The 16,901-nt window shown below is 20.4% G+C and overlaps 3 protein-coding genes and 2 pseudogenes across 3 annotated transcripts, besides 2 other annotated features; all 5 read left to right on the top strand.

The window, feature by feature from the left end:
- The first annotated feature begins 972 nt into the window (after positions 1-972).
- PY17X_0700083 lies at positions 973-1,870 on the top strand (annotated as a pseudogene).
- Positions 973-1,870: a sequence feature (PIR protein, pseudogene;~YIR protein, pseudogene).
- Positions 1,871-4,444: 2,574 nt separating this feature from the next.
- On the top strand, positions 4,445-5,532 carry PY17X_0700081 (PIR protein; the record flags this gene model as incomplete). The annotated part of the gene is made up of 3 exons (XM_034637482.1): positions 4,445-4,459; positions 4,594-5,343; positions 5,434-5,532. The coding sequence occupies 3 exons, from the start codon at positions 4,445-4,447 to the stop codon at positions 5,530-5,532; spliced, it is 864 nt and encodes a 287-aa protein (XP_034493454.1).
- Positions 5,533-7,730: 2,198 nt separating this feature from the next.
- PY17X_0700079 (PIR protein) lies at positions 7,731-8,926 on the top strand (the record flags this gene model as incomplete). Its single annotated transcript, XM_022956156.2, has 3 exons — positions 7,731-7,745; positions 7,884-8,771; positions 8,861-8,926. The coding sequence occupies 3 exons, from the start codon at positions 7,731-7,733 to the stop codon at positions 8,924-8,926; spliced, it is 969 nt and encodes a 322-aa protein (XP_022810954.2).
- A 2,868-nt stretch (positions 8,927-11,794) lies between these two features.
- On the top strand, positions 11,795-12,887 carry PY17X_0700077 (PIR protein; the record flags this gene model as incomplete). The annotated part of the gene is made up of 3 exons (XM_034637481.1): positions 11,795-11,806; positions 11,917-12,699; positions 12,801-12,887. The coding sequence occupies 3 exons, from the start codon at positions 11,795-11,797 to the stop codon at positions 12,885-12,887; spliced, it is 882 nt and encodes a 293-aa protein (XP_034493453.1).
- Positions 12,888-15,435: 2,548 nt separating this feature from the next.
- On the top strand, positions 15,436-16,544 carry PY17X_0700075 (annotated as a pseudogene).
- Positions 15,436-16,544: a sequence feature (PIR protein, pseudogene;~YIR protein, pseudogene).
- Positions 16,545-16,901: the final 357 nt, after the last annotated feature.

Below are 16,901 nucleotides of genomic sequence, written 5' to 3'. Positions count from 1 at the left end.
AATAAGTTTTCTTATTTGTTAATGGTTAAAATAATGGAAAGTATAATATACAAACTATTATTACAAATCGAATTTATATACTGTGGTTTATTAAGTTTATAATCACCTCGATTAGTCTAACTGCATATTATTTGTTTTTTTAAATTCTGTAAAGATACATAAAATACCCCACTCGAAATTATTCATTAAATGTATTTGTGTATAAAGGAATATTAGGGTGAAAAAAAACTTATTGCACATTATGAAAAATGCTTTTAATTAATATGGATAAATTAAACAGATATAAAACCATGTGTAATATATTTAGAAAAATAAATAACACTAAGTTAATATTTAAGTATTATAATTTAAATAAAATGTATGCTATATTTACTAGAGATAATACTAAAAGATATAATATTCCTTAAAAAATAATAACGAATGTCAATAAATTATATTGGATAATGAGATATAATACATTTTTATTTTTTTATATATTTACAGTTATATAAGGTTGGAATCACTTTATTAAAACTAATATATAATACATCTTGTTCCCATATGTAAACATAAAATACAATTTTATATACTATTATTCCGAGATTACATAGATTTATGTAATGATGTTATTCGTATGATCAAAGCTTTTCAAAAAAATGAAAAATTTAGAAGGTTTATCTAAACTATCATAAAAATAAATATGTTATTCCCCATACACTACTATATTATATACTAATTTAAGATTAACAATATGATTAACTAAAAATTTTATATAGAAAGACACGTAATTGTATAACTTATTTTGGTATAGTATATAGGTTTTATATAAAAATGATACGATGTCATTTAATATGCAGATTAAAAACAAAATTTTATTACAATGTCTAAGTGGTAAATACATTATTTTTAAATAAAAACGATCACCTTAAATTTTATATGATATATTGCCTGTACATTATTATTAAACTTTATTTTAATAAATTTTCTTACTGTATGATATTTCAAAATGTTGATCATCTTTTTAATAAAGACAAAATTTATTTGGATACAATACGTTCGAAAAATGAACCTTACATTTGGTATTCCCCTTTTGGTAGAGAATCAAAAAAATATAAATGTAACAGGATTTTTGATGAACTTAACCCTCTGTGTATGCATTTATTTATTGAAGCATACAAAATTCCTGGAAACATAATGAATTTTAAAAATAACAATAAGGAGTATGTTGGATACATTCTGATGTTGGTAGGATGTATGTTAAGCCTAAAGAATAATGATGGAACCAACAATCTAAAATATTTTTATAGTACATTTATAAATAGTGATGAAAAGTATAATAAGGCTATAAAAGATGCTACTGATTATAAGGATATTATAAATAAAAAAAAAGATTTGATTAATATGGATATGAGAATTATATCTAATATTTATGTAATATGTATAGTGAGTATAAAAAAGAAAATACAGATTGCAAAAATTATTTAAAAAAATCTAAATAATTTGTTGAAAAATATGAAGAACTTAACAAAGATCCCAATATTACTGAAGATAGTCCATGTTATCAAGTATTGTTTACTTAATCAACTGATTATAATAATTTTAAAAAAAATGCAGTAGTGTTAATTGTTCCAAGCTTTCATCCTTCCCAACGATAGAAAAAACACAAACTTCTGAAGTTATTTCATCAAGTTCGTCGATAGCAAATAAATTATTTATAGTTTTATCGACATTTGGTGCAATAGGGATTTTTTTAGGAATTTCTTATAAGGTAAATAATAAGTCAATTAAAAAATATATTCAGCAATGAGTGATTTGTGAATATAGATAAGTTATATATTTATTTTATTTTTTATATTAGTATTCGTTATTTAGGTCTCAGAAACGAGATTAAAAACAATTAAGAGAAAAACTAAAAAAATAAAGAAGAAAATTGATCATTAATATATGATTCGAAGAGTAGTGACTATTTCAGAAACAGTAATAATGATTGGTATATTTAAGAAACAGTATTTGGAAATAAGTAATTTTTGCATAATTTTTATATAGTTTTTATGTTGTGGGTCAGGGTCGTGTTTGTGGGACCCATATTCGGGTTAGGATTAAGTATTATATTGTATTTAATTTTTTATAATTTGAACACTAATTAAATATATGTACCATCCCGTATGTTTAATCACGAAATGAAATTCAAAAGTACAAATATTCAACAAAAAAGGGGCATAAGCTAATATGAAAGGGATCGCATAACATATTTATAAGCTATAATACTTATGTCTAATTAGTTCATATATATTTTATTACTATTTTTGGCTAATATACATAAGAACCATTATTATCTATTATATAAGATTTGTTAACCCAGAGCTATATTGAATCATGAATAAAACAATATGTTTCTTTATATGACAAAATATTTTATTTAGTAAAACTTCTAATTTGTATCAATTATTTTGATTTAAATTTTATTTTGATAACCGAACTGTATAACATTATTATATATCATGGTATAAATTATAATTCGATTCATTTGGAACAATTACCTACATTATAATATACCTTCATATTAATGATTATATTTTTAATGTTAATTAAACACACTACTAATGTATAATAGATAATCATAAAGTATAGATTCATAAAATATCGATCGAAATTCGACGATACAACATTATCTACAACATGATGTTATGCATCTAACATTTTTTGTAATACAACAAAAATCACACTATATATAATATTTTTTAAGTTTTAATTGTATCTACTATTATCTTTTTGTATTCCCTTTATATTTGTATTAAAATTAATTATTATTAATAAAATTTGCTTTATATACATTAATTTATTCCCATAAAGGTATAATATTAAATTATTAACTATTAATTTTTAAACTTTATAGTTTTTAGGTATAAATAAATTAGAAATATATTATATTTAAAATAGTTAAAAGAAAAAATATAAGTATATTAATTAAATTTCATATCATATTGTGTTCTAATAATTATAAATAATATGATAGATATAATGCGTTATTATTATATACCTATACATATACATATAAACTAGTAAAATATTCTACTAATAACCATTATTAAAATATTTCTTTATTGTGGAAACTTCATATAATTAAATATTAATTTTATAGAAAAGACACATACTAATACATTATAAAGGCATAAATGCTATATATTTTGTTAAAGATCCAATTTGGGATATATGGTTTTATATTATAAAAATTTGGATTTATGGAGAAAATGATAACGAATCAATTCATGTTAAATGTCTTTTTATAATTCTATATTAACGCATATTCTATTATAAGTGTTTAATGAAATGTCATTTTTTTAATATAAAATAGCATTTCTTTATCATAGAATTAATAAAATATAGAATTTTTAATAAATTATTTAAATGTATATACATTGATAACAATAACCATAAAACATATAAGATAAAAATGAACAATGTAAAAAATTTAACGAATATTTATCTAAATTTATATATTAAAAGAGAAAATATATCTTATCTCTCTCATCTAAAAGGGCAATATAACAACATAATTAAACATAGTTTTATATATAATTTAAAATTAGCATCAATACTTATTTATATATTAATATTTAATATCTATTAAGTATAATTTTAAAAAAACGTGCATTAAAAGACTTATTTAAGCTTATAAATACGGGTTCAGTTCTAATTGCCGCTTTAACGGTGGAAAAATATGGAAAAAGTTATAAAATTACTAAATAAAGAATACTTCTAAATTGGAATATGTAGGAATAAAAATAAAGTTATAGAACTGATTAAAATGAATTATGAATTTATATGCATTCATTAAAAACAATATAAATTTATATAATTTGCATATAGATGTAAGTAAAATAACTTAATTTGAAAATACTATAATTTTAATAAAACTGTGGTTTATTGTATTAGAAACAAGTATGTAAATATTTAATATATTTAAAAAAATGACTATTTATATACTTTAAGGATTATAGTAATAATATAATTTTTATTTTTTTAGATTTATACAGCATTTAATTTTTTGAAGGACAATTATCAAAACATAAGATATAAACATATTCCTTTTCTATGTTCAAACATACTTTAAATTCTTTATAGAAGGATATCCATTTTTATAATAAAGATATACCAGATGTTAGTAAGAATAACCTTTTTGTATAAAATTTATTACATATATATTTAATAAAAATTGTATTAAGCATCCCTCTATTTAAGGTAACTTAGCTAATTATCATAAACACAAATAAATCCTTTTTTTAGTAATAACATTATTTTATTATTCCATATTAATTTAATTATTGAAAAGCCTATAATATATTTAACTACAGACATCTGTTATATATAGTGTTTAAGTATTTGCGTCACGTATTTGGTGGAGTGTATATAAAAACAGGATGATTGTACCCAATTTACAAATCAAAAATAAAACCCCATTATAATGAATAAGCAAGTGGTATATGCATTTTTTAATAATAATAGTTTCCTTTATATTTTTTTATATTGTATTACATATAAATATCATTAAACTTTATTTTAATAAAATTTTTAATAATTCGCGTTTTTATTGTTTTTTAAATGTTTTTTTAGTGTGAAAAGTTCCAAGTTATAAGGAACGCGATTTTAGATGAAGTGGACAGTAAAAGAAACTATCAATTTAAAAATGAAAATTTTTTAAATAGTTATTGTGATAATGGATCATGTGATGGTTCTTTCGATAAAATTAGTGCTGGATGTTTATATTTGTTTGATGCGTTCTTTGGGGGTTATAAACCGTTTAATGATGTTGCAAATAGAAACATCAATATTGTTGATTACATTTTGATATGGTTAAGGTATATGTTAGACCTTACCAGAATTGGAGAAAACGACAATATAGACCCTTTTTATGAAATATATATATATAATGTTAAGAAGTATAATGAGAAAATAGATGGTGTTAGTGGTTATCAGAATTATAAGGATCTTATCGATATAAAAAAAAATTTGATGAGTATTGATATTAAAGCTATGTCTAAATTTTATGATGCATTTATATTATTATGTGACATTTGTACTGGGGTTGATGAAAACAGCTCAAAATGCGATAATAATTTAGAAAAAGCTAAAAAATTTGCTAAAAAATATGATGAGCTTAATGAAGATTATAATAATGGTAGAGACAACCCCTATAATCAATTATTATCTACATTATCATATGATTATTATAATTTTCAAAGTATATGTAATGATTTTCCATTACTTCCAACATATTCACGAAAATTTGTAATAAAAAGCACACTAATTTCAATTGGATTTATATTTGTTGCCGTATCAATTTTCTTGGGAATTGCATATAAGGTAAATAATAAGTCAATTAAGCAATATATTCAGCACTGATTAATTTGTGAATATAAATAAATTATACATTTTTTAAAATTTTTATATTAGTATTCGTTACTTGGATTTCGGAAACGATCTCAAAAGCAATGTTTAAGAGAAAGAATAAAAAATATAAAGAAGAAACTGATCATTAATAAATTATTCTGAATATGACGATTGATGTATTTTAAGAAACTGTCTATTTGGAAATAATTTTTGTATAATTTTTATATAGTGTTTATGTTGTGGGACCCATATTGGGGTTAGGGCTAAGTATTATATCTTTATTTAATTTTTTATAAGTTGAACACTAATTAAATTTACATATCATTCCGTATGTTTAATCACAAGATGATGTTCAAAATATGTACCCCACAAATGGGTACTGCTATTAATATGAAAGAGGTTACAAACATATTTATAGGTTATAATATATATAATTGAGTGTTAATATATATTTAATATGATTAAAGTAAAATAACTATATTACATATATTAATTCATATTATTCTATATCACAATTGCCTATATAAAAGTTAATATTTTGTTATATTGAATTATGCATATCATAATATGTTTCTTTATTTAATGAAAATTTTATTTAGTAAAACTTATTATTTGTGACATATTTATTTTAATTTAAATCATGTTACCCAACTGAACTGTGTAATAATATTATTTTCAGAGTATAATTATAATTCGATTCATAATAATGATTATATTTTTAATGTTAATTAAGCACAGTGGTAATATAAAATAATAGATAATCATAAAATATAGATTCATAAATATCGATCGAGAATCGACAATATAACATAATCTATAAATTATTGTTATTCTTCTAACATTTTTTGAAGTTGTAATTGTATTAATAGAAGTTGCTTCATACGCTTTAATTTATTTATCATAAAGGTATAATAGTAGATTAATCAGTATAAATTTAAAAATTTTATATTTTAAGGTATAAATATATTATATTTTAAAATAGTTAAAAAATAAAATATAAATATATTAATAAAGTTTAATATTATAGATATGATGCATTATTATATGCCTATACATGTAATCTAGTAAATTACCAATAGTTAATATTGAAATATTATTTTATTGTGAAACCTTCATATAATTAAATATTAATTTTATCGAAAAGACATAATAATACATTATATATTTGTTAATGATTCAATTTGGAACTTGTAGTTTTATATTCTAAAAATATGGATTAATGGAGAAATTGTTAAATACTTAATTAATATTAAATATCAGTTTATTATTCCATATTATATTATCATAGTTTTTTGTAGAATTAATAAAATATAGTATTTTTAACAAATTATTTGAATGTATATACATTGATAACTAAACAAATAAAATATATAAGATAAAATGAATTATGTAGAACATTTAATGAGTATTTATCTAAATTTATATATTAAAATAGCAATATATCTTATCTCTCTCCTCTTAAAGGTAATATAACAACCTAATTAAACATAGTTTTCTATTATACTTTAAAATTTGCATCAATACTTATTTATTTGTTAATATTTACTAAGCATTATTTTTAAAATAATATGCATTCAAAGGCTTATTTAAGCTTATAAATACGGATTCAGTACAAATTGTTTTAAAGAATGGAAAAGATGGCAAAATATATTATGAAATTATCCAATAAGGTATATTGGAATAAAAATAAAGTTATTGGACTCATTAAAATGGATTATGAATTTATCTACATTCATTAAAAACAATATAAAATTATTTAATTTTCATAGAAAATGTAGCATGTAACTTAATTTGAAAATACTATAATTCTAATAAACATGGTATATAGTATTAGAAGTAAATATATAAAAGTTTAATATATTTTAAAAAATGACTATTTATATATTTAAGGATTATAGTAATAATATAATTACATATTTTTTAGATTTATACAGTATTTAAGTTTTTGAAAGACAATCATTAAAACATAAGATATAAATATATTCCATTTCTATCTTAAAACGTACTTTAAATTCATTATAAAAATATATCAATTTTTATAATAAAGTTATACCAAATGTTAGTAAGAATAGTCTTTTTTTGTATATAATGCATCATATATTTAATCAAAAGTTTATTAAGCACCCCTCTATTTAAGGTAATTTAGTTAATTATCATGAACAGAAATAAAACCTTTTTTTAGTAATAATATTATTTTATTATTCTATATTAATTTAATTATTGAAAAAATTATAATATATTTAACTACAGACAATTGTCATATATAGGGTTATAGTATCAGCGTTACATATTTGATATAGTATATATAAAAACAGAATGATTTTATTCAATTTACAAATCAAAAATAAAATCCCATTATAATGAATACGCAAATGGTATATGCATTTTTTTAAAAAATAATAGTTTCCTTTACATTTTTTTATATTGTATTATATATAAATACCATTAAACTTTATTTTAATAAAATTTTTAATAATTCGCGTTTTTATTAATTGTTTTTAAATGTTTTTTAGTGTAAAGAGTTCCAGGAAGTAAGGAACTCGATTTCCGATGAATCGGAATATAAAGGAATCCATGAATTTGGTGATGATCACTTTTTAAATAAGTATTGTGATAGTAATCAATGTCATAGCGATTACGATAGAATAAGTGCTGGATGTTTATATTTGTTGGATCAATTATATAAGGATTCTGGTGTGATACCCTCTCCAAAAAATAGTAACCCCTATATTGTTGATTACATTTTGATATGGTTAAGTTATATGTTAAACCTGATAAACAGTAAAGAAGACAATATAACGGGTTTTTATAGTGCACATATAAATAGCTGTGATAAGTATAAGACGGAAATAAGCGAATTAAAGAATCATGATCATGATTATGGTAATTATAATTATAAGGGTCTTATAGATAAAAGAAAGGAATTTTTGTATATGGATAGTAATATTGTACCTAAATTTTATGAAGCATTTAAATTATTATGTAATTTGTATAATGAACTTGATTATAGCAATAAAAATTGCGAGAAATATTTGGAAGATAATAATGATTTTTTTAAAAAATATCAAGAACTTGAGCAAGATACTAGTATTACTGATAGAAGTCCATATAAAGAAATGTTGTTCACTTTATCAACTGATTATAATGATTTTAAAAAGGAATGTAACGGTATTTTATCCTCTCTATCGGAAAAAACAAAAGAAAAACATGGACAAATTTCTGCACAATATGTAGAAAGTTTTGGACAAGATGCAGATAGTTCTGGACAAGATGTAGATAGCTCTGGACAAGGTGTAGATAATTATGATGTTGCATCATCAAGTTCATCGATAGTAAGCAAATTAATTCCAGTTTTATTGATATTTGGTGCAATACCAATTTTTTTGGGAATTTCTTATAAGGTAAATAATAAGGAATTAAAAAATTATTTTCATTATATATATGTAAACTTTAACAAAAAAATCATACGTTTCTTAACACTTTATATTAGTATTCGTTATTTGGATTTCGGAAACGATCTCCAAAACAACATTTAAGAGAAAAGCTAAAAAAATAAAGAAGAAAACTGATCATTAATATGTGATTCAAAGAATAGTGATTATTTCAGGAATAGTAATAATTATTTATATATTTTAAGAAAATGTCTATTGGGAAGTAATTTTTGCATAATTTTTATATAGTTTTTATGTTGTGTGACCCATATTCGGGTTAGAGCTAAGTATTACATTGCATTTAATTTTTTATAATTCGAGCACTAATTTAATATATGTTTCATCCCGTATGTTTAATTTCGAGATGAAGTTAAAAATATGTACTGCCAAAGGAGCATTGCCATTAATATGAAAAAGGCTACATCACATTTGTTCATAAATTATAATATATATAATTTAGTGTTCATATCGATTTAATATGATTAAAAAAAAATGTCTATATTGCATATATTAATTCATATTATGATATATCATAATTATTTATTATATAAGACTTGCTAATCATAATTATATTGAATTATGCATTACGCAATATAAAATATCTTTCTTTACTTGATAAAACATTTTATTTATTCAAACTTATAATTTGTATCATATTTGTTTTAAATTAAATTATATTACGCCAACATAACTTTAATAATAACATTATATATGAAGTTGGGTATGAATTATAATAAAATTCATTTTGACTATTCATCTACATTATAATATATATTCGGATTAACATGTGTTTTTAACATTAATTAAACATATCACCAATGTATAATAGATAATCATAAAATATAGATTCATAAAATACCGATCGATATTCGATAATACAGCGTTATCTATAAAAGGCATTTTATGCATCTAACATTTTTAATAATCAATAAAATATGCATATTAATAAAAAAGTACATTATAGATATATGTATATTATCCTTTTATTTTTCGATTATATATAGTTTCATTTTATGCTAAAGTATTAAATTTAAATTATAGGAATAGTTCTATATACATTAATTTATTTACTATAAAGATATAACATTAGATTAATCATTATTAATTTTTAACCTTTATAGTTTTTAAGTATAAATATGTTACATTTAAAATTTTTAAAAAAATAAAATATAACTATATTAATAAATTTTCATATCATATTTTGTTCTAATAATTATAAATAATATGATAGATAGAATAGCGTTATTATTATATATTTATGCATATAATTTAATAAAATGCTCTACTAATAACTAATATTGAAATATTGTTTTATTGTGGAAACTTCATATAATTAAATACTAATATTAATTTTATCGAAAAAGCAAATAATAATTAATTTAATTTGAACTAATATTATTTTTATTAGGTTATAATATATAAATTAATAAATATGTATTATAAATATATCGTTTTACGAGATAACATATATGTTCTAAAATGTTATACTTTAGACAATGAATCACGTACATATCATACATTGATTTAAAGTATTTATATTAAGGGAATTAATTATTCCGTTGTACTATACAGTGATCTATCAGTAACAATAATAATAGTAATAACAATAAATAAAGTATTAGATACGAACAAATCATTAAATTCATTTGATTCGAATATGTTGATATATATTAATTATATATATTATTAAACTTGTAATAAGAATAAAATTGTATGCATACAGGATAAAATGAAATATTATAACATTCATTTAAATATGCTTTAATGCGATAATATTAGAATTAACACTTTCAAGCAAAATAATATTAATAATTCTATAGTTTACTTAAAAATATAGTTTATTGTAAATACAAAAGCAAACCATATATTTAGAAATTAATAACTCTAAGTTATTTTTAATGAATAATTTTAATATATACATACATGAGTTAAAAGGTTTAATGGTAAAAAATATAATTAAACTATGCAAATAAGTAAATCTTATATGGCTACATCCTTGTCTTAAAAAATCATACTTCCCTTATCTCTCCTCTCAAAGTGCAATATACCAACCTAGTACACATAATTTTCTATTATAATTAAAAATTTTCATCAATACGTATTTATGTGTTATATATTTAATATTTACTAAGTATCATCTTAAAAACAATATGCATTAAAATACTTATATAAGCTTATAAATACGGGTCCAATGCTAATTCTCGTTTTAAACCGTGGGAAATATGTGCAAAATATATTATAAAATTACTCAATGAGGTATATTTATAAATTGAAGTATATAGGAATAAAAATAAAGTTATTGAAAATGTTAAAATATAATTGGAATGTATATATATTAATTAAAAGTAATATTAAAATCATGTATATGCAATTAAAAAAGGGAACAATGTAACTTATTTTGTAAATGTTATAATTTTAGAAAAAATGCATTATATATTATAAGAAATAACTATATAATTATTTAATATTTTTTAAAAAATAAATATTTATACACTTTTAAGGATTATAGTAATAATATAATTTTTTATTTTTTAGATTTATAAAGTATATTAGTTTTGGGGTACCATTCATTAAAACAAAAGAAATGACGTTTATTTTCTATAAAAAGCATATATATAAGAAGATATATTCTAAATTCATTACAATGTTACTTTATTTTTTATAACAATGCTCATATGCGTGCTATTAAGGATAACAGTTTATCCAGAATTGTATTATATATACATATGATAATAAATGTTTAAACAAGCCCCAAAATAAGGTAGTTTATCTAATTATCATAAACAAAAATATAATATTCTTTTAGTAATAATATTATATCATTATTCCATATTAATTTTAAATTTAAATTAATAATAATAATAAAAATATTTTTATCTACAAATAATTACTGTATATAGGGTTAAATAATTGTATTACCTATTTTAGTATATATATATAAAACTAATATGATACCCTCTTAATCTAGAGATTATAAATTATATTTTAGCATAATGGATGATTCTGTAGTATGTACACTTTTTGATATTATATTCCCTATAAACTTCATTAAGTTTTATTTTAATAACACTTTCTTAATACATATTTTTATCATTTTTTTTAAATGATTTTTTAGTGTTCATACTTTGATATTTTGAGGAAGCATTTACCCGATGAATTAAGTGAAAAGGCAGAAACTGACCTAGAAAATATTAGTGATTTCAATAATTATTGCCCTAATAAAAACTGCAATACTGAACTCGAAAAAACTACGGTTGGATTTTTATGGTTACTTGGACAATATTTTACTAAATACCCAATTAAAGGTGATAATGTATATAATACTGAACCACTTTTTCTATATATTATTTTATGGTTAAGTTACAAATTAAACCAAAACTCAGAGAATAATACCACCAAAATAAACGAATTTTATACTAAACATGTAAATAATAATAGTAAATATAGTAAATTTATAAATGATTCCAGTAAATTTACAGATATTAAGGAATTCATAAATAAACAAAATTATTTGTTGAATATTAATATTAAAGATCTGTCTAAATTTTATGATGTATCCAAATTAATATGTACCATGTATAGTAATGTTACAACGAACACAGATAAACGCATACTGTTAAATAATGCAAATGAATTTGTTAACAAATATCAAGAACTTAATAGAGATTCTAATAATATTGATGGCAGTTCATATAAACAAATATTGTCTGCTTTATCAGATGATTATAATAAATTAAAAAATAAAAATAGCAGTATTACACCTCTTCCAGATATAACAGCAGACGTTTCTGCACAAATATCTAGAGTTATATCATCAAGTTCGTCGACAGGAAAGAAATTATTTACAGTTTTATCGATATTTGGTGCAATATCGTTTTTTTTAGGAATTTCTTATAAGGTAAATAATAAGAAATTAAAAAATATAATATTTAAAAATTATTTTCATTATATATATGCAAACGTCAACAAAAATATACGTTTCTTAACATTTTATATTAGTATTCGTTGTTTGGATTTCGGAAACGAGCTCAAAAACAATATTTAAGAGAAAAAATAAAAAAAATAAAGAAGAAAATGAATCATTAATATATGATTCGAAGAGAGTGAATATTTCAGGAATAGTAATAATGATTTATATATTTTAAGAAACTGTCTATTGGGAAGTAATTTTTGATCATAGTTTTTATATTGTTTTTATTTTGTGGGCCAAGGTTGTGTTTGTGGAACTCATGTTCGGGTTATGGATAAGTGTTATATTGTATTAATTTTTTATAATTTGAACACTAATTAAATATATGTACCATCCCGTATTCTTAATCACGAGATCATGTTTAAAAGTCCAAATATGCAACCCAAAAGTGGATATAACCATTAATGTGGAAGGGGTTACATAACATATTTTATAAATTATAATATATATATAATTGAGTGTTCATGCCGATTTAATATTATTAAAATAAAATGTCTATATTGCATATATTAATTCATATTATGATATATCATAATTATTTATTATATAAAGCTTGTTAATCATAATTATAATGAAATATGCATATTATAATATGTTTCTTTATTTAATGAAAATTTTATTTAGTAAATCGTATTATTTGCATCATATTTATTTTGATTCAAATCATATTTTTATAACCGAACAGTATAATAATTTTATATATCGGAGTATAATTATAATTTGATTCATTTGGAACAGTATCCTACATTATAATATATCTTCAGGTTAATGAGTATATTTTTATTGTTAATTAAACATTTACCAATATATAATAGGTAGTCAAAAAAAATATAGATGCATGGCATATCGATATAAAATCGACAATACAACGATATCTATAAAAGATGTTTTATGCATCTAACATTTTTAATAATCAATAAAAATATGCATATTAATAAAAAAAAATTATAGATATATGTATACTATCCTTTTAATTTTCGATTATATATAATATAATTTTATGCTAAAGTTTTAAATTCAAATAATAGAAATAGTTTATATATTTCAATTTATTTCCCATAAAGTCATAATATTAGATTAATCACTATTAATTTTTAAACTTTATAGTTTTGGGGTATAAATATATTACATTTAAAATTGTTAAAAAAAATATAAGTATATAATAAAATATAATAATATAGTTTGTTATAATAATTGTAAATAATTTGATAGATATAATATCGTTATTATTATATACCTATACATATAATCTAATAAATACTATACTAATAACTAATATTGAAATATTATTTTATTGTGAAATCTTCATATAATAAAATATTAATATTATCGAAAAGACAAATAATAATACATTATAAAGGTATCAATGTTATATATTTTGTTAACGATCCAATTTGAGATTTGTAGTTTTATATTATAAAAAATTGGATAAATAAAGAAAGGGTTAAAGATTCAAATCATGTTAAATATCTTTTTATTATTCCATATTAGCATGTATTATATTATCATTGTTTAATGAATCATCTTTTGTATTATAAATTAGGATTTTTTTACCATAGAATTAATATAATATAGAATTTTAATAAATTATTTGAATGTATATACATTGATAACTATAGCAATATAATATATAAGATAAAATTAACTATACAGAACAATTAGCGAATGGTTATCTAAATTTATATATTAAAAGAGCAAAGATATCTTATCTCTCTCCTCTTAAAGTGAAATACAATAACTTAATTAAACATAGTTTTCTATTATACTTTAAAATTTGCATCAATACTTATTTATATGCTAATATATAATATTTACTAAGTGTGGTTTTAAAAACTATTTACATTCAAAGGGGTATTTAAGCTTATAAATAGCATAAGTACGGATTCAGTACTAATTGGTGTTTTAAACTATGGAAATGATACGCGAAATATATTCTATAATTATCTAATACGGAATATTTATAAATTAAAGTATATAGAAATAAAAATAATGTTATAAGATTCATTAAAATGAATTGTGAATTTATTTATATTAAATAAAAAAAATATAAATTATGTAATTTGCATAGAAAGTGGAGTATGCAACTTAATTCGAAAATAATATAATTTTAGAAAAAAACTGTATTATATATTATAAGAAAAAATTATATAAAAATTTAATATATTTTAAAAAACTATTATTTATATACTTTTAAGGATTATAGTAATAATAGAGGATTTTATTTTTTATATTCATGCAATATTTAAGTTTTAGAAGAACAATCATTAAAACATAAAATATAAGTATATTCCTTTTCTATGTTAAACATACATTAAATTATTTAAAAAGTATATATATTTTTATAAAAGAGTTTTACCAGATGTTAGTAAGAATAACATTATTTTTATAAAATGCATCGTATTTATATTTAACTAAAATGTATTAAGCAACCCTCTATTTAAGGTAATTTAAATAATTGTCACAAAAAGAAATAAAACTTTCCTTTAGTAATAATATTATTTTATTATTCTATATTAATTTAATTATTGAAAAACTTATAATATATTTAACTACAGACAGTTGTTATATATAGGGCCAAAGTATTTGCGTCACATATTTGGGGGAGTGTATATAAAACAGCATTATTTTACTCAATTTACAAATCAAAAATAAAATACCATCATAATGAATAAAGAAGTGGTATATGCATTTTTGATATTGTATTACATATAAATATCATTAAACTTTATTTTAATAAAATGTTCAATAATATACATTTCTAATATTTGTTTTTAAATGTTTTCTTAGTGTAAAAAGTTTACGAGTATATGGGAATTTTTCCCCGATACATTAGATAAAGGAGAATATAAATTTAATGATAATAATTTTTTAGATAGTTATTGTGGTGGTAATAAGTGTGATAGTGCTTTCGAAAGAATTGCTGGTGGATGTTTATATCTTTTTATGCAAATATTTGGAACTTCTGAATTGTTTACGTCTGTTGCAAATAATAACATCAATATTGTTGATTACATTTTGATATGGTTAAGTTATATGTTAAACCTAAAGGAACAAACAGGAAATGATAACAATCTACAATTTTTTTATAATACAACTATAAATAATGATAGGTATCAAAAGACTATAACTGGCGTTGAAAATTATTATGAAAATTATAAGAATCTTATAGATAAAAAAAATATTTTTTGGGTATGGATAAAAAAATTATATCTAATTTTTATGAAGCATTTAAATTATTATGTGAAATGTATGCTGAATTTGATGATAAAACACCATATTGCACAAAAAGTTCAGAAAATGCTAACAAATTTGTTAAAAAATATAATGAACTTAATAAAGATCATAGTATTACTGGAAATATTTCCTATAATCAACTATTGTCTACTTTATCAAAAGATTATGATAATTTTATGAATAAATATAATAATACACAATGTTCCAAATCTTCACCTCTTCCAACGATAGAAACAACAGAAAATTTTGCACAACAAATTTTACAAAGTTCTGAGGATACATCACAAGTTCATCGGCAACAAACAAATTATTTACAGTTTTATCGATATTTGGTGTAATAGCATTTCTTTTAGGAATTTCTTACAAGGTAAATAATAAGGAATTATAAATTATTTCATATATAATGCAAACATTAACAAAAAAATCATATGTTTCTTAACATTTTTTATTAGTATTCGTTATTTGGATTTCGGAAACGATTTCAAAAACAAAAATTAAGAGAAAAAATAAAAAATATAAAGAAGAAAATGAATCAATAAAATATGATTCAAAGAGAGTGACTATTTCAGGAATAGTAATAATGGTTGATATATTTTAAGAAACTGTCTATTTCGAAGTAATTTTTGCATAATTTTTATATAGTTTTTATGTTGTGGGGGTTGAAGTTATGTTTGTGGAACCCACGTTCGGGTTAGGGCTATGTATTACATTGCATTTAATTTTTTATAATTCGAACACTAATTAAATATATGTATCATTCCGTATGTTTAATTTCAATAAGAAGTTCAAAAGTCCAAATATACAACCATAAGGGGAATAATATAATATGAAAGAGGTCACATACCATATTCCCCATAAAGTATAATATATACAATTGTGTGTTTATACCGATTTAA

This window comes from Plasmodium yoelii (genome assembly GCF_900002385.2).
Source record: "Plasmodium yoelii strain 17X genome assembly, chromosome: 7".
Lineage (NCBI taxonomy): Eukaryota > Apicomplexa > Aconoidasida > Haemosporida > Plasmodiidae > Plasmodium > Plasmodium yoelii.
The sequence above is the reverse complement of the archived record's forward strand: the minus strand, read 5'-3'. Positions and strand labels throughout refer to the sequence as shown.